This window comes from Malaclemys terrapin, chromosome 22, assembly GCF_027887155.1.
Source record: "Malaclemys terrapin pileata isolate rMalTer1 chromosome 22, rMalTer1.hap1, whole genome shotgun sequence".
NCBI lineage: Eukaryota > Metazoa > Chordata > Testudines > Emydidae > Malaclemys > Malaclemys terrapin.
Window position 1 is genome coordinate 1274299 of NC_071526.1, and position 24487 is coordinate 1298785.

General features: G+C 48.2%; 1 protein-coding gene across 2 annotated transcripts in view; it reads right to left on the reverse strand.

Moving 5' to 3' along the window:
- LUZP1 (leucine zipper protein 1) overlaps positions 1-24487 on the reverse strand; it is a 79344-nt gene that overhangs the window by 17570 nt on the left and 37287 nt on the right. For both annotated transcript variants that reach the window (XM_054011866.1, XM_054011867.1), the window contains exon 2: positions 18419-21705. In XM_054011866.1, the coding sequence (XP_053867841.1) occupies positions 18419-21592 (3174 nt within the window). In that variant the 5' untranslated portion in view covers positions 21593-21705. The remainder of the gene's footprint in view (positions 1-18418; positions 21706-24487) is intronic.

A 24487-nucleotide genomic window follows, 5' to 3' on the forward strand; every position in this document is an offset into this window, starting at 1 on the left:
TTCCTCAAGCGTTACGTCGGACTCTGCTGGAATAGGAGCAGGACTCAGTTGCTCCTGGGAGTGTGACGGTGCTGCCTGGTATCTTATGTCACTGGCAGGTCCGTCACGAGGCAGTGCTAAACCGGTGTTGCGCCTGGTCGAAGTGCCGTAGCGCATGTGTTCTCGGGGGTACGATGCCCATGGTGCCCAACATTGCCAAGGTGGTGGGTAGGGCATAGGTGTTGCCATCCAAGGGTTCACGCCCCATGGGGCAGGATACTGAGGACAGGCTGAGGTAGTTTTTTTGTAACCCCTGTTGATCTGGGTCTGGAAGTCTTGAGAAGGAGAAAAAACTGCCTGTGGATCAGTTTCCTCCTCACTGGAGGAAGGTTGTTCTGATCCTGAGTCCAGCATTGGAGAAAAACAGGCATTTATCAGGGGAGACTGCAGAATAGGTGAGACCAATAGATCTGCTGTCTGAGTGAATTGAAAAGGTGAGGCTCCTGCATGAGGTGAAAGCTGCGGAGGAGGAAGTTGCCCTGAGGGAACATTCCTCTGAGCAGGGGGTTTTCCTTTGATCTCCCTGTCAGCCTGTGCTGCGATTGCCGGTGCCGTGGTAGGTGCCGGGGGGACAACATCAGCCCGCACAGGGTCAGGCAAGGCTGGAAATGTCGGCACCGTGTTCGTCTCGGTGCCGAATGGTGCCATAAACGAGGCAGGCAACTGAAAGCCTGAAGCCTCGGCACCGGAGCTTCGCGCCGCCGCCGCAGCCTGAGGCGGCTTTCGTGCGGTGCCTGAGGAGCCCGGCTCTTCAAAAGTGCTGAGGCGAGGAAACACAGGCAGGGAAACTGTTGACCTGCCTGAGGCACTTTTGTGCTTCACCAACTTCTTTGCTGGAGAGGGCTGCCCCTTTTTTGTAGCTTTCTTCAGTTTTTTTGAAGCAGGGGGGCTGTGGCGGGCAGTAGGGCTGGAGTCGGCTCCTGGGTCTGAAACTGACCCGATAGACTTCTGCAGGAGGAGCAGTTTCAGTTTAAGCTCCCTGTCCTTTCGTGCCCTGGAACTGAGTTTGGTACAGTGGGCACATTTTTGGGGAATGTGTGTTTCCCCCAGGCATTTTATACAATGAGAGTGGCCATCAGAGAGCGGAATAGCGTCCTTACAGGTAGAGCAGCGCTTAAAGCCTGTGGAGCCAGGCATGGTAGAAGCGGCTGCGGCTGAGATAAATTTTTTTTTTTTTTTAACAGATAAAAGAACTAATGAGCTACACTAACAAGAACTGACAACAAACTAACTACTAGAACAGGTAATAGTAACAAAGTGAGGGATTTCCTAACAAGTCTGCTGAGCTCCGTCTCAGGCCGGGGACGGTAGAGAAGGAACTGAGGAGATTGGCCACGCATGCGCACTATTATCCTAGACTCACTGCGGGGGGCAGCCTCTGCGCATGTGTGGCCAGTACAAGTACTGCTACAAAAAGTCTCCAAGTGAAGGCGCAGGGACGCACCAACACCTAGAGTGGAGCACCCACAGGGACATCTCTCTCGAAGAATATACAGTTTGTTTGACAGAACCTATTTTCCATAAAACCATGACGACTGGCACTAATTATGCTACCATCTTTAACTCTGTATCAGCCTTTCCATTATTTTGCTAGGAATCAATGTCAGGATAATCCACCTATAGTTCCTGGACCATCCTGTTTACGCTTTTAAAAAACTGGTACAATAGTAGCATTGTTCCAGACCTCTGGAACTTCCCTAGTGTTCCAAGACTTGTTAAAAATCAACATTAATGGTTCAGAAAGCTTCTTGGCTAATTCTTTTAATACACTGGTATCCTGTAGATTTAAAAACATCCACGGTAGGAATACCGCCTCACCTCTGAGGTGTTGGGAAGATAAATTCTGTTTACAATATTTATTTTTAGGTGTATGCAATCCGATCAAGCCAAGCCATAGCGTTCTTATTAGCGATGTTCGAGGCACGAAGACCTCCAGAGAATTGAGTCATTTTGCAGTCCTCCACATATTATGGTTTGTGGCTGCCCACACTGACATAGTGGACTGTCTCTAAAACGCCAACAAAATTCCACTGCTGTTTATAAAGAACTTAAGAGGCAAATTTTCAAAGGTATTTATGCACCTAAAGATGTAGACCGGTGCCTAGTAGGATTTTCTAAAAGGCCAGGGTGCCCAACTCCCACTGAAATCAAGTTTGAAATCTACTGAAATCAATGAGAGTTGGGTACCTGGGATCCTGCTAGGCACCTATCTGCATCATTAGATGCCTAAATACCTTCAAAAATCTGGCCTTGTTACACTAGGATGAAAGCAACATAGACAGTTTTGTCCCAGTCTAATTCTGGTGTTTGAGTAAGATTTCCACTTCTTTTGGATGCTCTTCTAGCCTACTGAGCTCAGGAAGATTTTCAGAAGTGCCAAATGGATGTTGGAGCACAAGCCCCATTGATTGTCCTTGACCTTTAATGGGATTTGAGGCCCTAAATCCCTAAGGCACATTTGAGAACCTCTGCCTCGTTCACATCTGCACTTACCCCAGCAGATTTTATTCTCTCCCACTACTTTGGTTTTTTGCTCCTTTGAAGGCCCCCACCACCACCGAACATTGGCTCTGAACTAGACACCAGGCTCATTCTAGGATTTGGAGGTTTGAACTTTGCCCTTCAACATGCTCTTAGCGTCTCTCCACATAGCATTCACTCTTAGGCCTGGTCTACACTACGGGTTTAGGTCGACTTTAGCAGCGTTAAACCGAATTAAGCCTGGACACGTCCACACAACGAGGCCCTTTCTTTCGAATTAAAGGGCCCTTTAAACCGGTTTCTTTACACCACCTCCGACGAGGGGATTAGCGATAAAACCGGCCTTTGCGGGTCGGAATTGGGGTAGTGTGGACGGAATTCGATGTTATTGGCCTCCGGGAGCTATCCCACAGTGCTTCATTGTGACCGCTCTGGACAGCGCTCTCAACTCAGATGCACTGACCAGGTAGACAGGAAAAGACCCGCGAAGGTTTGAATTTCATTTCCTGTTTGCCCAGCGTGGAGAGCACAGGTGACCACGCAGAGCTCATCAGCACAGGTAACCGTCATGGAGTCCTCCCAGGATCGCAAAAGAGCTCCAGCATGGACCGAACGGGAGGTACGAGATCTGCTCGCCATATGGGGAGATGAAGCAGTGATAGCTGAACTCCGTAGCAGTAAAAGAAATGGAAAAGTATTAGAAAAGATCTCCAAGGCCATGAAGGACCGAGGCCATAACAGGGACACACAGCAGTGCCGCGTGAAAATTAAGGAGCTAAGGCAAGCCTACCACAAAGCCAGAGAAGCAAACGGAAGGTCCGGGGCAGAGCCGCAAACTTGCCGCTACTACGCGGAGCTGCATGCGATCCTAGGGGGTGCAGCCACCACTACCCCAACCGTGTGCTATGACTCTCTCACTGGAGAAACACACAGGGAAGACGGTTCGGGGAACGAGGAAGATGACGATGGAGGTACTGTAGGTAGCTCACAGCAGCAAGGAAGCGGAGAAACCGGTTTCCCCAACAGCCAGGATATGTTTGTGACCCTGGACCTGGAACCAGTAACCCCCGAACTCACCCAAGACCCTCAGGGCACACAGGAGACCTCTGGTGAGTGTAACTTTGTAAATATTTGTAAACATTACAAAAAAAAAGCAAGCAAGTCTGTTAACGTGTATGGGGATGGGGCGGAAATCCTCCAGGGACATCTCCAGAAAGCTCTCCTGGTTGAAATGGGGTGATTTTATTAAGGGGGACATTCAGAGGCGCCCGTTCCTGCTCTTCTGACCAGAAATGTTCCCCGCTGTTAACCACGCGGTGGGGGGGAGGGGTGAAGTGATCATCCCAGAGAATCGTGTGTGTGTGTGTGGGGGGGGGTGGTTTACTTGTGTTTGTGCCGCATGTTAACCGGGAAACCGCAGCCCCCTCCTTTTACATTGAAACCCCATTTTAAATGGACAACCCAATTCATCCTTGATATGGGAAATGCGCTGCTGTTTGCAACCTTTCCCGCATGTTAAGAAGGTTAAAAAAGCCAAAACACTGTGGCCTACGATGGCTGCCTGCAAGCCGAAATATGCGACCTTGTAATGAAAGAGTGTACCCATTGTTCCCTAAAATGTGTCCTTTTTAACCACCTCTCCCTTCTCCTCCACCAGCTGCAAATGTTTCTCCTTCGCAGAGGCTCGTGAACATTAGAAAGAGAAAACGTAAGACGAGGGACGAGATGTTCACGGAGCTGCAGATGTCCGCCCAGGCTGATAGAGCACAGCAGAATGCGTGGAGGCAGTCAATGACGGAGATGAGAAAAGCCCAATATGAACGAGAGGAGAGGTGGCGGGCTGAATCGCGGGAAGAACAGAGCAAGTGGCGGGCTGAAGACGATAGGTGGCGTCAGCTTGCAGACAGACGGCAAGAGGCAATGCTCCGTCTGCTGGAGCATCAAAGTGATATGCTCGAGCGTATGGTTGAGTTGCAGGAAAGGCAGCAGGAGCAGAGACCGCCGCTACAGCCCCTGTGTAACCAACAGCCCTCCTCCCCAAGTTCCATAGCCTCCTCACCCAGACGCCCAAGAACACGGTGGGGGGGCCTCCGTCCACCCAGTCACTCCACCCCAGATGATCGCCAAAGCATCAGAAGGCTGGCCTTCAATAAGAGTTAAAGTTTTAAAATGCAGTGTGTCCTTTTCCATCCCTCCTCCCCCACCCATCCCAGGCTACCTTGGCAATTATCCCCCTACCTCTGTAAGGAACTAATAAAGAATGCATGAATGTGAAAAAACAATGACTTTATTGCCTCTGCAAGGGGGAGGGGAGGGTGGGGTGGGGTGGTTGGTTTACAGGGAAGTAGAGTGAACCGGGTCGGGGGGGGGGGTTGGAGGGTTCATCAAGGAGAAACAAACAGAAGTTTCACACAGTAGCCTGGCCAGTCACAAAACTCGTTTTCAAAGCTTCTCTGATGCGCACCGCGCCCTGCTGTGCTCCTCTAACCGCCCTGGTGTCTGGCTGCGCGTAATCAGCGGCCAGGCGAGTTGCCTCAACCTCCCACCCCGCCATAAAGGTCTCCCCCTTACTCTCACAGATATTGTGGAGCGCACAGCAAGCAGCAATAACAATAGGGATATTCTTTTCGCTGAGGTCTGAGCGAGTCAGTAAGCTGCGCCAGCGCGCTTTTAAACGTCCAAATGCACATTCCACCACCATTCGGCACTTGCTCAGCCTGTAGTTGAACAGGTCCTGACTCCTGTCCAGGCTGCCTGTGTACGGCTTCATGAGCCATGGCATTAAGGGGTAGGCTGGGTCCCCAAGGATCACGATAGGCATTTCAACATCCCCAATGGTCACTTTCTGGTCCGGGAAGAAAGTCCCTTCCTCCAGCTTTCGAAACAGAGCAGAGTTCCTGAAGACGCGAGCATCATGTACCTTTCCCGGCCATCCCACGTTGATGTTGGTGAAACGTCCCTTGTGATCCACCAGGGCTTGCAGCAGCATTGAAAAGTACCCCTTGCGGTTTACGTAGTCGGTGGCTTGGTGCTCCGGTGACAAGATAGGGATATGGGTTCCGTCTATGGCCCCGCCACAGTTTGGGAATCCCATTTCAGCAAAACCATCCACTATTGACTGCACGTTGCCCAGAGTCACTACCCTTGCTATCACCAGGTCTTTCATTGCCCTGGCAAATTGGATCACAGCAGCCCCCACCGTAGATTTGCCCACTCCAAATTGATTCCCGACTGACCGGTAGCTGTCTGGCGTTGCAAGCTTCCACAGGGCTATCGCCACTCGCTTCTCAACTGTGAGGGCTGCTCTCATCTTGGTATTCTGGCGCTTCAGGGCAGGGGAAAGCAAGTCACAAAGTTCCATGAAAGTGGCCTTACGCATGCGAAAGTTTCGCAGCCACTGGGAATCGTCCCATACCTGCAGCACGATGCGATCCCACCAGTCTGTGCTTGTTTCCCGGGCCCAGAATCGGCGTTCCACGGTATCAACCTGCCCCAGTGACACCATGATTTCCACATTGCTGGGGCCTGTGCCTTGTGAGAGGTCTATGGCCATGTCAATTTCCTCATCACTCTCGTCGCCGTGCTGCAATCGCCTCCTCGCCTGGTCCGGGTTTCGCCTTGGCATGTTCTGGCTCTGCATATACTCCAGGACAATGCGCGTGGTGTTCATAGTGCTCATAATTGCCGCGGTGATCTGAGCGGGCTCCATGATCCCAGTGCTAGCTATGGCGCCTGGTCAGAAAAAAGGCGCGAAAGTAGTATCTGATGGACCAGGAGAAGGAGGGCGGGAGGGAGGGAGGGAGGGAGGGAGGGCCAAGTGACGACATGGCGTACAGGTACAGGAACAGGGAGAAACACAAACAACTGTCACACAGAATGGTCCCCCCAAAGATTAAACTGGAAACCCTGGGCTTAGCAGGCCGTTGATTTCACGGAGGAAGGGGAAGCAAATGAACACAGAATAAATCTATTTTTTACATCTTAAGGTGGCAGCCGACGCTGCAGCATGAGTGACAGCCATACCAGTATGATGATGATGGGTACCAATCATAATATACCATCATCTGCCAAAAGGCAAGGGGCTGCTGCTGTGTAGCAATGCAGCCCCATGTCTGCCAGCCCCACGTCCGCCAGCACCCAGCATCGCCCTCGGCCTCTTCTGGGTGCTTAGCAGACAATATTGGGCAATTGGCAGAAAATAGTACATTATGACTGGTAACCGTCATCATCGAGACAGTAGCATGTCTGCCCAGGTGGCCATGATTGACAGCCACTCCAGTACGACGACGACGGGTACCAGTCATAATATACCATCGCCTGGAAGGGGCTGGTGCAATGCAGCCCTACGGCTGCCAGCCCCACGGCTATCACTCATGCTACACCGTCTACTGCCAAAAGGCAGTTAGCAGCTGCTGCTGTGTAGCAATGCAGTCCCACGTCTGCCGGCACCCAGAGGACATATGGTGACGGTGAGCTCAGCTGTGCTGAGCGGGCTCCATGTTGTCTGCACAGGTAACCCAGGTAACCCAGGTAAAAAGGCGCGAATCTATTGTCTGCCGTTGCTGTGACGGGGGAGGGAGGGGCCTGACGACATGTACCCAGAACCGCCCGCGACACTGTTTTGCATCATCCGGGCATTGGGATCTCAACCCAGAATTCAAAGAAAAGGCGTGAACCGCTTCGCGGCTCGAGCTGTGGCGCAAACGTAGTATCTGACGGCCTAGGGGAAGGAGGGAGGGGGGCCGAGTGACGACATGGCGTACAGGCACAGGGAATTAAAATAAAGAACGGTGGCTGTGCATCAGGGAGAGACACAAACAACTGTCACAGACTGGTCCCCCCCAAAGATTAAACTGAAAACCCTGGGTTTAGCAGGCCGTTGATTTGACGGAGGGAGGGGGAAGCAAATGAATACAGAGAAAATCTATTTTTTACATCTTAAGACGACGGTGCAGCGTGACTGATAGCCCTCGGCATCTTTCTGGGTGCTTGGCAGCAAATACGGGGCGGTGTATGACGATGGTCTTCAGGCCTATTGCACGAGCTGCTGCTCAGGGAAGACTCTGCTAATGTGCGATGACCCGACTTGTAATAGGCCGGCTAACAGTCATAATACACCATTTACTGCCAAAAGGCAAGCCCCACGGCTGCCAGCACCCAGATCGCCGATGAAGGCTACCAGTCTACTGCACCGTCTACCGCCAAAAGGCAGTTAGCAGCTGCTGCTGTGTAGCAATGCAGTCCCACGTCTGCCGGCACCAAGAGGATATATGGTGACGGTGAGCTCAGCTGTGCTGAGCGGGCTCCATGTTGTCTGCACAGGTAACCCAGGTAACTAACCCAGATAAAAGGGCGCGAATCTATTGTCTGCCGTTGCTGTGACGGGGGAGGGAGGGGCCTGACGACATGTACCCAGAACCGCCCGCGACACTGTTTTGCATCATCCGGGCATTGGGATCTCAACCCAGAATTCCAAGGGGCGGCGGAGACTGCGGGAACTGTGGGATAGCTGTGGGATAGCTACCCATAGTGCAATGCTCCGGAAGTCGACGCTAGCCTCGTACTGTGGACGCGGTCTGCCGACTAGAGCACCTAGAGTGTGGACATACACAATCGGCTGTATACAACCGATTTCAATAAAACCGGCTTCTATAAATTCGAACTAATTTCGTAGTGTAGACATACCCTTAGGGAACTAATCCCTTAGGACTGTGAGTTTGCTGAGGTGTGCCCAGGATCTTGCCTCCCATCTTTTTGCTCTGTCCTACCTATTGGTTGCCAGTCCTATCCCCTGCCTCCCGTAGGAAGTGTGTGTGTGGGTATGATATGACTAAAACTGCTCTCAGGAATGAGAACAGGTTTGCATCCTAAAGTGACTCCACGCTCAGAAATGTGATGGAAGAAATTAACAGTGGCACTAGCTCTTTTTAAATGCTGGGTGTATTCTTACGTTGGTTTCTTCTGTTTCAGAGAGGGCTGTAAATGGCTTGAATGTGTTTGTGGTAGTGGAAGTTGTATTTTTATGCACTTTGCATTAAGAGTCTTCCAAAGGACTTAAGAATGTCTCCTTGTGATGTATTTTCTCTCTCAAGAAGCTGTTTCCAATGACCTATGGCTCTTACAACTGATTGCCTCCAATGGAGGGTTCATTGTTCTTCTCAAGAGGTTCAGAAAGGTTTCACTGTAATACTGTTTCTTTAGTGAGGTGGGAGGGCAGGGGAAAGATCTGCTCTAGGAATTATTTGGGGGCAGGTCTCTTGCCTGTGCTACACAGGTGGTCAGAATAGATTATCCCAACACCTTGTAGGTTCAAGATGTGCCCTGCTCCTGAGGGCTATTTTTAGGCCAGAGGTTAGTGTTCATACCTGAGCCATTGCAAATACATGTCTCCTCCAAGAAAGGGCACCCTAGGTTTATCAGCTAGGTTTGAAAGCTCAGCTTTCATTTTAAAAATTGTTGCTAGCCTTCACATTTGCAGGGAAAGGCTCACACTTAACCCAACCCCATGATTTTTGGGATCTGACTCATGATCTTTGAGGTTAGGCACTACAGACCTTTTCTATCCCTCCAAGGTCTGGAAAGTTAGACTCAAGGTGCTAAGTACACCCAAGCTCACCGAAGCCCTGCTGCCCCAGGGGGTGGGGTGGGGTGCAAAACCAAAGCCCGAGCCCACCACCCCAGGCCGGGGAAGGAGCAAAGTCGAAACCCAAGGGGTGAAGCCCCAGGCAGGGGGCCTGTAACCTGAACCCCGCTGCTCAGGGCTGAAGCCGTTGAGCTTCAGCTTTGGACTTGGCCCAGCAAGTTTAAGCCAGTCCCGGTGGCCCCATTAAAACGGGGTCACCACCCACTTTGGGGTCCTGACCCACAGTTTGAGAACCGCTGGTCTAGGGGAAGACGCTACTGCAGAGGGGATGTGGGGTAGGACGTGGAATACATGTTGGCATTACATCTCTAAGAACCACATTTACAGTAAAATAACCATTTCTTCTTCTTCGAGTAGATGCAGACATGTATGCCCAGTAGGTGACTCACTCTCCACTTGCCCAAAAATGGCTAAACAGATTTTGCTCAAACTTTCCAAAAAAAAAAATAAATATATATATATATATATATATATATCAACAATTCACCTTCAGGCAGCAGCCAAAGACATAAAATTTCAGCCTGGAAGGAGAAAGTCTGAAAATGTTTAGAGTGAGGGAGAGGATGGGAACTTAATTCTCATACCACTGCTGCTTTAATATACAGCTCAGCTCCATGGAGGAGCCAGTGCTACCACTGTAATTAATAGCAGAGCCACTGGATAAACTGCAAGTATCTTGCACCTTTGACTTGTGGGCCTGCTCTCTGCCTGCTAGTCCATCTTCATAGGAAAAATTCTAACATTCCAAGCCTCTGGCCAGCTTCAAACAGTTTTTAAAAGAACCCGCCAGAGAAACTCCTGCTTCTTTCCTCTGAAGTGTGGAATCTCCCAGAGTGTCTGAGGGGCTGGACATGTAATGTTGACAACATTCACAGTTTGTTACATCTTGTGGTCTCTTGAGTAGCTCAAGAATTTCTGACTGACTGGTTTGTGCAGGTGCATTTCTGCCTGTGACCACCAGAGGGAACTCCCCACAGCCTGAGCTGCTGGCTTTGGCTGACAGTTTCAATTGGTCAGCACCTGAAATGCCGCCGCCAGGTTTGCTGGGTCCTACAGGGCAGAGCTTCCAACAGCTGATGATGATGCTGAAGACTAAAGCTGCCTGCTCCTCACAGATTTCCTGCCCACTCATTTTACTACCCTCTTTCTATCAGAAGTGAAGAGTCCTGAGGCTGAGGTTACAGAGTGGCACCGAGGGACACATCCCACCAAAGTTTAGCTCCCTGCATGAACGATTTTAGTGTCCCCTAGTCAGGGTCTCTGTCATACATTGGGTCTCACACCTGGCCTCAGCAAGCTGGGAAGCCTCAGCTTTCTCCTGTCTGCGTGCAGAGCAGGGCCCTAGCCCAGGGAGTGGCAGCAGCTTCAGCCCTATTTAACCTCCCACCATGCTGCATGGAGAGGGTAGAACAATGCTGGGGGAGAGTGGGGCGGTGGAGAGAAGGCAGGTGCATTGGCCCTCCATTCCCAACCCCTGCTCAGTCAGCTGCCCTTGCCGCAGCAATTGCTGCAGCTGGGCTCTGTGCAGTTGAAGCAGGGGACAGGATAGGGGAGATAGGAGAGCAGGGGGAAGCCTCCTGGGGGAAGGACAGGAAGGTCCTGGGGAGTGTGTCCCTCCCATCAGCCAGAAGTGGGTAGGTGCCCCCAGTTTGTGAGTGTGTTGAATTTGCATCATGAAACACACACACAAGGAGCCCAGCTTAGCACAAAAACCAGACAACACCAATGATTTTTAAAAATTATTATTTGACAGACAAACTTGTGATTTGGGGGGCAGGGAGCTGTATCATGGTATTTGAACTCCCAAAGTTGGTAATAGCATGGTCCTGAACAGGCAGCAGATTTAAGGTCCGATAACTCACCCCCTGCCAAAGTAAAGATTGGTGTTATATGTCACTTAGAAGGGTCTTCCTGTGGAATACAGTAGCCCTAGCAGATCCCCCAGCTATAGACCTAGATCCTTTAGGGGATTTTTTTGAGATTTCTCAAATGTATAATTTTCAGGGTTGCCAACTTTTACAATTTTATTGCAAATCTAACAATATTTGTTGTTTTTCTCAAAGAGCAAGCTCCTGGAGTCATGTTATTGTGTGAGAAGCTCAGCTTTCATCTAAAAAAAATGTTACCTACCTGTTGCTAGCCTTCACAGTTGCAGGGAAAGGCTCACACTTAGATCCCCAAAATCATACAACTGGGTTGACTCATGCTCTTCGAGGTTAGGCAGTACAGACCTTTTCTATCCCTCGAAGGTCTGGAAAGTTGACTCAAGGTGCTAAGTACATGACCACTCAAATGTGTAATGTTGGATAAAAGCTTCATTTGGGCTGCACTGCTAACACATTCATAGCTCTGCCATGCATGTAAGATGTGTTTATTCCAAACTGAAGCCAAAAAATCCTGTAGTCCATGCCATCATGTATTCTTTATTTATCTCTGGTCTCTCCTCCCGAAGCCTCTCCCTGCACACAATCTCATCTCAATGAAAAAACTTTCCCTTCTACATCTCCAGCCTTCCAAGATCCCTCAGGCACCCTCCATCTCATTTAAAATACCAGCTAGAACAGTGGTTCTCAAAGCCGCTCCACCGCTTGTTCGGGGAAAGTCCCTGGCAGGCCAGACTGGTTTGTTTTCCTGCTGTGTCCACAGCTCCCACTGGCTGCGGTTCGCTGCTCCAGGCCAATAGGGGCGGGGGAAGGACGGCCAGCACATCCTTCGGCCCTCGCCGTTTCCCGCAGCTCCCACTGGCCGCGGTTCGCTGCTCCAGGCCAATGGGGGCTATGGGAAGCGGCGTAGGCCGAGGGACGTGCTGGCCACCCTTCCCGCAGCCCCCATTGGCCTGGCGCAGCGAACCGCGGCCAGTGGGAGCTGCGATCGGCTGAACCTTCGGACATGGCAGGTAAACAAACCGGCCCGGCCCGCCAGGGGCTTTCCCTGAACAAGCGGCAGACCGGCTTTGAGAACCACTGAGCTAGAATATCTTCCTTCCTTCTTACCTATACTCTTAAATAACAGTTGAGCAACAGAGAACTCAGTGCTAACTGTACTATCTCAGGGCCAGATTCATTTAGGTACCTAAATACCTTGACAAACAGTTACTGTAACTGTGGTTCTTCGAGATGTGATGCAGATGTGTATTCCAAGTAATTGTGTGCACACTGGACAGGCCTAGCAGTACCTGTAGAGGGACAGTGTTTGCGCCTTGTGTCTATAACCCGTATATGAAGCAGCGCCGCCCCAACCTCCCTAAGTTCCTTCGCACCAAATGTCTAGGGGAAGACTCCAATGCAGAGGTGATGGAGGGCAGGTTGTGGAATACACGTCTTCATCACATCTCAAAGAACCACAGTTACAGTAAGTAACCATTTCTTCTTTGAGTAGATGCAGATGTGTGTGCCCAGTAGGTGACTTACAAACAGTACCCCCATCCAGAGGCGGGGCTCGGAGTCTATCTGAATAGGATCTCAGGACTGTTCTTCTAACATTAGCATCTACTCTGGAACATGCAGTGATCATGTAATGGTCCATAAATGTATGGATGGATGGCCACATGCAAATGTCCGATATGGAAATATCACGGAGGAACATCACCAATGTGCCTGTGCTCTCGTGGAATGAGCCCATATCTGCAGTGGAATCATAGCTGGCGCTATCTCATACGCAGTCTGAATACAAGACATTATCCATCTTGAGATAGCCTGTGCAGACACTGCTTGTCCCTTCATGCAGTCCGCATAGGATATGAACATGCAAGGTGAAGCACGAAACAGTTAAGTCCTATTTAGTGTCTAACGTTTGGAGGCGTTGCTCCTCTGCGGAGGAATGTGGCTTAGGGGAAAATACACCACCTGGTTCAAATGCAACTGAGAGACCACGTTGGATAAGAACTTTGGGTGTGGCTAGATCATTACCTTGTCCGTGGAAAACTGTGTGTAAGGAGGCCCCAGAGGCAATTGCTACCAAGAATGCAGTTTTCTGAGACAGGAGGAGCAATGGGCAGGAAGCATGGGGCTTGAATGGAGGTCCCATAAGAGCTGCTAAAACAGTGTTTAGGTCCCACAAGGGGACTGGCCCTCAGACCAGAGGATGCAGGCAGAGAAGTCCTTGTCACCATGGCGTTGGAAAAAATCTGATTTCCCTTGAATAGATGGATGAAACACGGATAGTGCTGCCAAGTGCATTCTCAGAGAACTGAGTGCCAAGCTCGATTTCTGAAGGTGTAGCAGGTACTCCAAGATGTGCTGGATGGAAGTCCCTGTTCTTCCATTTTGCCAAATAGGCTGTCCAAGTGGAAGGTTTCACAGCATCCAAGCAATGTTCTTCCTTTTCATTCAGCCATGCAGCAGCCATGCCGTAAGGTGTAGGGAGCTGATTGTCAGATGCAGAATGCATCTGTGTGAAGAGGTTGGGAAGGAGAGGTAGCGGCATGGGAGGCTGATCTGACAAAACAAGGAGGCCCGAAAAAAAAACACTGTCTCAGGCATGCCAGGGCAATCAGGACGACCCTGGCTTGATGCACCTTGAGCTTGGCAATGACCTAGGGAATGATTGGGACAGGAGGGAAGACATATAAGAGAGTCGACTGCCAGCTGTAGTAGAAAGTGTCAGAGAGAGCCTGGGCTGAGACCCTCCCAGAGAGCAGAATAGGTGACACTCTTTGTTTTCCCCCGTTGCAAATAAATCGATCATGGGGATGCCCCATGCTGCAAAAACAATCTGAAGGACACTCCTTTAAGGGACCATTCGTGGCTCTGGGAAAAAAACCTGCTGAGACACTCTGCAAGATGGCTCTGCACCCCTGGCAAGTGGACAGCTACCAGGGTGATGTTTTCTTTGATGCAGAACTGCCATAGGTTGATTGCTCTGCCTAGAGCCAATCTGGAGTGGGCTCCCCTTTGTTTGTTCACATAGTACATTGTGGTGGTATTATTGGTGAGTAAGTGAACCACTGAATGCCTGATGCGGTCCTGGAAGGCACAACATGCATTGTAGATAGCCTGAAGCCCCAATACATTGATGTGGAACAAGGCTTCCTGTTCCAACCACAGGCCCTACACCCTCAACAAGTCCAAATGCGCCCCCCAACCCAGAAGGGATGAATGTTAATCACTGATTTGATCGGGGAGGGCCAAGTGAAAGGAACTCCTTGGCACAAGTTGCACAGGGACTCCCACCAGTGCAGGGACTCTAGACCAGTGGAGGAAGGTGAATCAACCAGTCCAGAGATGCAGGGCTGGGCGGTAAACTGTCCTGAGCCACATCACAAGAGGGTGAAGACGCAACCTGGCAAACTAGACCACCTGGGTGCAACTGGACAGATGGCCCAACAGGCTCAAACACACGCAAACTGTCATGGAAGGTTGCGATTGTAGACGGAGACACATTTGTTGAATTGCCAGGAAGCAGTCGCTCAGCAAGAACACCCTCAACTTTGTGGAATCTAACAGAGCCCCAGTGAACTCCATTTGTTGAGTGGGAGCCAAGGTTGACTTAGTGGTGTTTAGAATGAGTTCCAATTGGTTGAGTAAATGGTATGCAGTGTTAACATGGGCAAGAACCTCCTCTCTGGAACTGCCCCTTAGCAACTGGTAATCAAGGTAGGGGAAGATGTGGATTCCCTTCCGTCAGAGGTATGCCATGACCAATGCCATATATTTGGTGAAAACTCGGGGGGGAGGGGGGAGGGGGAAGGAGAAGGGGAAGAAAGCCGAATGAGAGAACTATGTACTGAAAATGGCATTCTCCTACTAAGAAGCAAAGAAACTTCCTGTGACTTGGTAGAATGGCCACATGAAAATAAGCATCCTGAAGAGCAGCAAACCAGTCACTCTAAGACAGAGGAGGGCAGACAGCGAAGAGTGTGACCATGTGGAACCTCACATATCTGATTAATTTGTTGAGTCCACAAAGGTTGAGGATGGGCCTCGTCTTGCCCTTGGATTTTGGTATCAGGAAGTACCAGGAGTAGAAACCATGACGCTGGGGTTTTTGCGGAACTTCCTCCACCGTTCCCAACATTAGCAGACAGCTGACCGGCTCGAAGAGCAGCATCTCATGAGAGGGGTCCCTGAAGAGTGGGGCTGGTGCGTGGAGAGAAATTGGTTGGGATAGCCCAATCTTACAGTGTGTCTATGACCCAGCTGTCAGAGGTAATTGAGACCCAGGCATTATAAAAGCAGACCAGCCTGTCCCCAATGGAACAGAGGGTGGGAGGCAATGAGAGTGGAAGAAGAACTGGAACGGTGCTCTGGACCAACGAGTCAAAATGGGCGCTTAACAGGTGCAAAAGGAGGGCGAACAGCCCAGCCAGGCCCTGAGCTCAAGTGCTTCCTCTTGTGAGACCTTTCCCTCTTCCTAGATTAGTCTCACTGTCTCGAGGAGAAGGGCTGACAAAAGGATGCTGTCGTCTGTACAGTTGTTGTTGCTGTGCCCCGTAGTGGTGTCTCTGCATGGGCAGCATATGCACCCCCAAAGACCTTACGGTAGCCCTGGAATCCTTAAAGGAAAGCAGGGTTTCAATCTTGTCTGAAAACAAGGCTCTGCCATCAAAAGGCAAGTCTTCGATTGTTTGCTGGACATCCAGAGCAATCCCTGAGTTTTGGAGACAGGAAGCCCTCCTCATAGTAATCACCAAGGCCATCACTTTGGTTGAGGTGTCCGCAATATCAAGGGCGGATTGCAAAGACATCTTGGCCATCAAGCAGTCTTTGGTGACAAACACACAAGACTCATCACAAGACACTTCAGGCAACTGCTCCTCAAATTTGGCCATAGTCAACCAATTGAGAAAGTCATATTTGGACAATAAAGCTTGCTGGTTCACAATCCTCATCTGTAACCATTAGGAGGTGCATACCTTTCTGCCCAAAAGGTCCAAATGCTTAGTCTCTCTGTCTTTGGACGTGGACTTGAACCTGTCCTGCCATGACCACCAGGGAGTTTGGGGCCAGATGGGAATAGACCCCCTTGTATGCCTGAACAGCCACAAAATAGCGCTTCTCCAAGCACTTGACCACTGGCGGTAACGAAGCCCGTGTACCTCAAAGAGCACTCACAGGTTTGAGGAGCACCTCATTAATTGGGGGGCCACTGCAGACACCAGCCTCGCAAAGTCTTTGACCAGCAGCGATGACGAGACCAAAAGGCACAGTAAGTCCGCTACAGCCTGGTATGCTGACATCACAGACACGGTCAGTACTGGCATCCCTCCAGTCAGTACTGGACTCTAAATAGATGCCTGGAGGCCAGAACTGGAGTCAACAGTACAGGGTTTCTGCCCTTCCTGCCCTGTACCAAAAGGAGGAACAGATGTACACATGCCATCCTGCGCACCAGGACTGGTCCCATGCCAGGGAAGGCAGAAGAGTTCCCCTTGGACAACCCTTCTTTGGTGCCAACAATGGAGAACGATTCCTGTGCCTCTTCGGAGAGGTCACTACCCCAGAACAAGAGGCAGCAGCACTTTCTGAGCCCCAGGGCAATCTGCGGCCCGAGATAGTCCCCTGTGTGGGCTCAAGCCACGTGGCTTGTTCAAGCAGGTGCTGTTTGAGGCAAAGGACCTGCACCACCTGAGTCCTCCTCTTGAACGATCTACAGATGAACAGCGCTCCTTAAGATGGGCTTTGCCAGGGCAGAGCAAGCACTGTGTGTGGGGTCACTGTTGGGAAACGCTACTCCACACGAAGGACAATGCTTAAACCTGGGGAGGGCATCGGGGGGGAGGGGGCACAGCCACTAATACCCTCTATTTTTTTTTTATTAAAACTCTTAACTATGTACAATAAGCTACACAAAAAAGATTAATGTAAGGTTGTGAAAATCACCACCACACGAGCTCTGACTCCAGACGATGGGTGATGAGAAGGAACTGAAGGGGGCTGGGGCGGTGCCATCTCATATTGCCAGATGCTGCCCCTCTAATGGTTCTGCTAGGCAAAAGTCTCCAGCTCCAGCGTTTGGGATGCGCACACACCTACTTGGAATATATGTCTTCAGCTACTCAAAGAAGAAATGTACCTAGTGGGATTTTCAAACATGCCTATTAGGTCAAATATAGATCCACTAGGTGCCCATCTGCATCTTTAGGTGCCCAAATATCTTTGATAATCTGACCCTAACTCTCTAATGACAATAGATGCTACAAAGTAAAGCCGTGTTGCATTGTATGCTTAATCCCCGAGAGGTGAAGTTGGTTCTAGGGAACAAAGCAAGGTTTGGAAAACAAAAATACCCTCTCACATCTTCATCTATATTCCCAAATGGAAACCTTTGTTCAGTGGCAAATTCATTTGGCTGAGAATTCCCTCCCTTTCACAACCACCCTACAGACCTTTGATCTCTTCTGTACTTTATTTGTGCTTCAAACCAACACTGAAAATGGCTGTGGGAGTTAATGAGGGCGCCCCTGCTGTTTGTATTGTATAGATACTGCATAAAGAGTGGGTACATTGAACTCGAACAGTAATTAAAACACATATTTAGCATGGCCAGAATGGACACACCCCACCAGATGAATATTTTAATGTCAGGGATTCTCAGTCCTCTTCAGAGAGAGAACCACATCGTAACAGTGAGAACATCTCCTGGATTTCCCCTTATGCAAGCTCTCCTCTCACTGACAACTGAATAACATACTCAATAGCAAGGAAAAGTAATGCTAGGAAAGTAGTTCATGTGTTTTAAGCTTTTTCTCAAGGTGATCTAACAACTTGGAACTAGGAGGAGATGGCAGCACCACACAACCAGCCGTCTCTCTGTGGTCTGCTAGGACATGTTCCAGGGAGCCGTTTGAGGTATGTCACACATGGAGGTGACACAGCCAGCGTCCCTTTAAAAATGGAAGTTGAAAGTTCAGACTGAAGCAGTGCAGCACTCTTTAAATGAATTCTTTGCTATTTCCTGCTGACTCTACCTTGCAAAGCTTGACTTTAAAAGACATATAGGCTCATGACTAAGTGGGACCAATTATTTCCTCTCTTAGCTTTGGCAAGAACAGATGAGTATGGCTTTATTTACACAGAGAGCAGTACAAGAATGAGGCAGATGGGAACACAACTAATCCGCCCAATTTTCCAAAGTCGCTAATTAATTTGGATGCCTCAATAGTTAGGTAATCAGTTGAAGTGAACAGGAGCTGTGGGAATGTAACGCCTCTGAAAATCAGAACTGTTAGTATTTCAAGTTGGGCATCCTACAATTAGTGGACAATTTCAAAAAGAGAATGACAGTTAAAAGTAACAGAAAACAGAGAACACTTACTGGTAATGTCATGCGATTCCAAGTAGAAGCAGTGATGGGATCATGGACGTAGCTCCTTCGAGTAGATAGCTCAGATGCACTCAAGCTACTTTGGGTCCTTCGGAATTCTAATTCAGGGGTATTCCAAGAATTAATAGTGGCCCTGGACTTTCTTGAATTCTGCTCAAGTAAATGTATTCTTGCATTGGCCCCTTCTGTTTCAGAGAGGTCTGTAGATGACTTGCATGCCTTTGTACGAGTGGAAGCTGTATTTTTTTCCACTTTGATCTGAGAGTCTTCCAAAGATTGTAATCCCCGCCTTGTCCTCCAAGAACTTCTCAGAGTGATGTGTTTTGTCTCTGGTGAATCTGCTTCTAAAGACCCATGGCTTTTCCAGCGGATTGATTCTAAGGATGGCTCACAATTGTTCTTCTCAATGAGTTCAGAAGGTTTTATCATAATACTGCTTCTTGAGATTAGTGTTTCTGTCCTGTTTCTCAGAGCTAAATCCCCAATTTTATCTGCCTCAGATAATTTCAGAGCAGTATCACTCTTATTAATTGAGATATCAAAGGGTGTGCTGATGTTGTTTGTTATGGTTGATAGCTCATTTGGAGTGACTCGAATATTGCTGGTAGACGTACATCTTTCCTTTGCGGCTTCATTTGTGTTGGTCCTTGTGTTGGCTGGCTCAGAGGGGAAGATTGTTATGCTGCTTGTCATTTTATTTGTCACAGTTTTAAAGAGAGATTTCTGTTTTTGAGAGTATTCCTCAGACCCAGCCCCTCCCATTACTTCTTTCATGTCCTTTTCAATTATTACAGGTTTAATGATGGCTTTTGATCTCAAAGCTTCTCTAGGGCTGAATGACCTTCTGGATTTCAATCCTACGCTGGCGGCATCTGAAGATGTCTTTATGGATTTGGGGGTGTCATCTTCATTTCCAGTATTTTTATCATTTTCAAAGAGAGATGCTCTGAGAACTCCTCTGGAGCTTGAGAATTCTCTGGAACTGGGTTTCTTTCTCGTCTCCAGTTCTGATTCAGTGGCAGCATTGGTGCTTTTACCAATATCCTCATCTGTACTAAGTTTTTCATGGCTAGCTGGTTTGATGGCTTTGGATCTCAAAGAGTCAGATTTTATGCCAACATTTGTCTGACCTGTAACTGATGGTGAAGATTGGTCCATTCCTTCCTTACCTTGACTTGTGAGAATCTGTAAGATGTCTTCTTGACTTCTTGAGCTGTTTGAATACTTTAATAAAGTTGGAGGCTTTGTATTTTCATGAAAAATGTCTGTAAATTCTCTTTCTTGGGAGTTTATTGTTCTTTTAGATTTCCCTTCTGGGGACTGTCTGTGAGATAAAACAGAGACTGTTGCTGCTTCTGCTTTAGAGCTGGTGGATTCAGCTGCTAACATCTGAGAAGAGATATGGTATCTATATGATGAAGCTGTTTCATTGGATGGTGCATGGTTACTTTTCATAAAGGGTATCTCTACACATAGATCAGACATCTCTGCTTGGCTTGTTTTCATCTTTTCAGTCAAAGATACAGTCATTTCTCCTTTGCTTGATTTTTCATCAGAGGTACCTTGGCAAACATCACTAAATATTTGAGATGGCTTTTCAACTTTGGTCTTCAGTCCACTTTCATTCCCAGGTTTGGAAGATGCTTTCCAAGATTTGTGCTCATGTGCAGCCGGTGGGTATCGACTCAGCACAGATGGCTGCTCTCTCGATTTCTTCACTTCATTTTGTGGAGCACCACTATCTTTCTGCATAGATAAATATGTAGCAACTGCTGATTTGTCTTCCATTCTTTTTGTATCAGTAATCACAGTGTCTAGTAGAGCAGATGTACTAGATGCCTTTACTGTTCTCCTAGTAATTAAACTTGGACTGGGAACTTGCTTGCTACTTGTGGTATAACTGTCATTATTGGAAGAGAATTCTCTGTTCCGTGTCCTTTCTCGTCTATGCTGAGGTGAAAGCTCCCGTGACTTGTGTTTTGAAATTGCCGGCTCAGCTGTGATACCTCTGTATTTAGGTCTGTCATGTCTAATTCTGCTGGGGAAGCTCATTTCTTCACTTTCCACCTCACCATTCTCCATATCCTTTTGTTTCTTTATTTGAATTTTAATTTCTTCCAATTGACCAGTCAGGAGCTTGTTTTTATTCTGTTCACTCAGATAACTATCTTGCAGGTCATTATTTTTGGCTTTCATTTTTTTAAGTTCTTCTTCTAAAGATTCAAAATGTTTAATTTGAGTTTTAAGTTTCTCAATTTCTTGGTTGAGATCTTTCACTTTGTTGTCTTCTTGATTTTTATTCTTTTGATTTTCTGATTTATTTCTGGTTTCATTTTCTACATGCTTTAGGTAATCCAAGCTTCCCTTTCTTCTGGTTTCTTTAGAGGGCAATGCAGAGGTCAAGTCATCTTCAATTCTCAGGTCATTTCTATCCAGAAGACTATTTGATGATCTTTCTAGCAGGTTTGATGCATTTCTAGTTTGATCTGCCCTATTTAGTTTGTTGTTTTGTTCTAGTTTTTGTGTTAGCTCCTGGATTAATTTTTCATTCTGCTTTTCTCTTTCATTGAAGTGTTTTCTTTCACTAGCAAAGCTCAGTGTTAAAGATTTCAGCTTTTCTAACTCACTTACTAAACTATGTTCAGTTTTATCCAGTCTGTCTTCAGATGCTTCAAGTTCTTTTACTTTCATCCTAAGTATTTCCAACTCTGTAGATATTTTTTTGGTCAAATTTTTTTCTTCATTAAGGCTCAGACACAGCTGAGTACAATCATTCTTGCTCCTGCCGAAAGCTTCCTCCAGTTTTTCCAGTTCTGCCATTCTCTTCTGAAGCTGTTCAATTTCTGATTTAAGTTCCTGAGTGAGACTTTCCTCCTCCTCCAGTTTTTCCTTCATCAACTGACAGAGCTCTTCAGCTTTTTTTATTTCTTCATCCTTGCCTTCAATTTTCAGCACTCTTTTTCTCAGAGCTTCTACGTCAGCCAGCATGCTAGAATTGCTGCCTTCTGCCTGGATAACCTTGTCCTGAAGGTCAAGAAGCTCATCCTCTGCTTTCTGGAGATTTTTTGTTGCTTCTTCCAGTTCATCAAGACGACGGCCAAAGCTCTGTAACTTGAATCGAAGGTGGCGATTTGAAGTCTCCTTATAACCTGTAAATTCTGCCATTTTTATTTTTTGTTCTTGGGTTCAATTTTCTTCAGTTTGGATCAAAGGAGTGATTTTAAACATGTCAGTTTCTCCTTGAATCCTGCAGCTTCTTTGACAGAGACAATTTTAGCCTGAAAGAAGAAAACAAAGTGAATACAGGAAGGTAGGAAATGTTTCTTTTGTATAATCTCTTCTTTCATTAAACATGTTTCTGAACGCTATAATTCAGAGCATAAGGAGTGATACAGTGGAAAAGATCAGTGGTCCATTTAGTCTAGTAATACAGTGTACTGTCTCCAACAGTATCCCACCACTGGTTGGTGGGAGAAATGAATACCCTCCTAAGCTCAGTTAGGCAGACAGTATGTATGTGTATCCTAGAGTGACCAGATAGCAAGTGTGAAAAATTGGGATGGGGGTGGGGGAGTAATAGGAGCCCATATTAAAAAAGTCCCAAATATCGGGACTGTCCCTATAAAATCGGGATATCTGGTCACCCTAGTGCAGGGGCCGGCAACCTTTCAGAAGTGGTGTGCCGAGTCTTCATTTATTCACTCTAATTTAAGGTTTCGTGTGCCAGTAATACATTTTAACGTTTTTAGAAGGTCTCTTTCTATAAGTCTATAATATATAACTAAACTATTGTTGTATGTAAAGTAAATAAGGTTTTTAAAATGTGTAAGAAGCTTCATTTAAAATTAAATTAAAATGTAGAGCCCCCCAGACCGGTGGCCAGGACCCAGGCAGTGTGAGTGCCACTGAAAATCAGCTCGCGTGCCGCCTTCGGCATGTGTGCTATAGGTTGCCTACCCTAGTGTATCCACTCAGCGCCCCTCCAAGATTGATTAGTGCTCTTTGTGTGCGTGCGTGTGTGATGCATGCTCTTCTGTGACTGGTTAGTTGTGTGCATATGCACACATTATGGATCCCTGCACAAAACTATTCCATTAGCAGATACCTCACTTCAGAGAAATGTGCATCTCTCAGGCAAACTCTTATCAGACAGAGAATCACTGACCATAAACTAGAGATGGAAACTGGAAGACATGAAGTACATAAAAAGAGGAATGATCACCACAACAGAGGAGAGGCTAAAGTAACTAGTGTGACAAAGTTCCTCGTCTACCTTTGTGGGTCCTGCGCTTATTGGTGGATTTTGCTAGCCTCAGAGATCTTCCTGTGTTGGATCAGGAGTTGGGAGGTTTTGGGGGGAACCCGGGCCCGCCCTCTACTCTGGGTTCCAGCCCAGGACCCTGTGGATTGCAGCTGTCTATAGTGCCTCCTATAACAGCTGCATGACAGCTACAACTCCCTGGGCTACTTCTCCGTGGCCTCCTCCAAACACCTTCTTTATCCTCACCACAGGGCCTTCCTCCTGGTGTCTGATAATGCTTGTACTCCTCAGTCCTCCAGCAGCACACCCTCTCACTCTCAGCTCCTTGCGCCTCTTGCTTCCAGCTCCTCACACGCGCATCACAAACTGAAGAGAGCTCCCTTTTAAACCCAGGTACCCTGATTAGCCTGCCTTAATTGATTCTAGCAGCTTCTTGATTGGCTGCAGGTGTTCTAATCAGCCTGTCTGCCTTAATTGTTTCCAGAAAGTTCCTGATTGTTCTGGAACCTTCCCTGTTACCTTACCCAGGGAAAGGGGACCTACTTAACCTGGGGCTAATATATATGCCTTCTATCACTCTTCTGTAGCACTCTGGCCTGACCCTGTCCCTTGACACATATCCCCCACCTCTGCTCAACACCATGGGGTTGGGCAACTTGGGACGTCAGGCAGTGTACCCGTGATAAGCCATCTGCATTGCCATGGTGGCATCCAGCCCGGTGTTGTATGGTGAATTGGACAGGTTGTAGGGACAGGAACCATCTGGCCACCCTTGCGTTCTTCTCTTTATTTCGCTGCATCCACTGCATTGCTGCATGGTGGGTCACAAGGGTAAGCCGTTGTCCCAGAAGGTAATAACGTAGTGTTTCCATGGCCCATTTCACAGCGAGGCACTCTCTCTCAACCACGGAATACTTTTGCTCTCTCAGGAGGAGTTTCCTGCTGAGGTAGAGGATTGGGTGTTCTTCATCTCCAACCATCTGTGATGGGACAGCTCCCAATCCTACTTCAGATGCATCTGTTTGTAAAATGAATTCTTTGCTGAAGTCTGGGGCTATAAGCACGGGGTTACTGCAGAGGGCTGTCCGTAGATCCATGAATGCTTTCTCTGCGGCATCTGTCCACTTCACCATGTCTGGACCCCAGGCTTTTATCAGGTCTGGTATGGGGCCGTAGGAGCTTGTCCATAAGACGCCAGAAGGTGGCAGGTGCCCCATGCAGTCCAAAAGGAAGAACAGTATATTGAAACAGACCCTCTGGGGTACAGAATGCCGCCTTTTCTTTCGCATCTTTGGCAATGGAAATCTGCCAATATCCCTTTGTTAAATCAAGGGTGGTCAAAAATCGGGCATTGCCCAGGCGGTCAGCTAACTCATCGATACGGGGTATGCATCAAATTTGGATCTCTCATTCAGCCGGCGAAAATCATTACAAAACCTAGTGGTGCCATTGGGTTTGGGCACCAACACAATCGGGCTTGACCACTGACTGTGGGACTCTTCGATGACTCCCAGCTCCAACATCCTTTTTACCTCTGCCTTGATCTCCTCCCTTTTTGCCGCTGGGACCCGATAGGGCCTTAAAGTTACCTTTGCCCCAGGGTCTGTGATAATGTGGTGATATGCTTTGGTGGTCCAACCTGGTTTGGTTGAAAACACGTCCTGGTATCGGTTGATCATCTTAGTTACCTCCTTCTTCTGGTTTGGTGTCAGATCAGTGGATATTCTGATCTGCTCCTGCATGTTATTTCCCTGGATCGGGGTCTCTTGGGCCACTACACACGCCTCTCACTGGTGCCA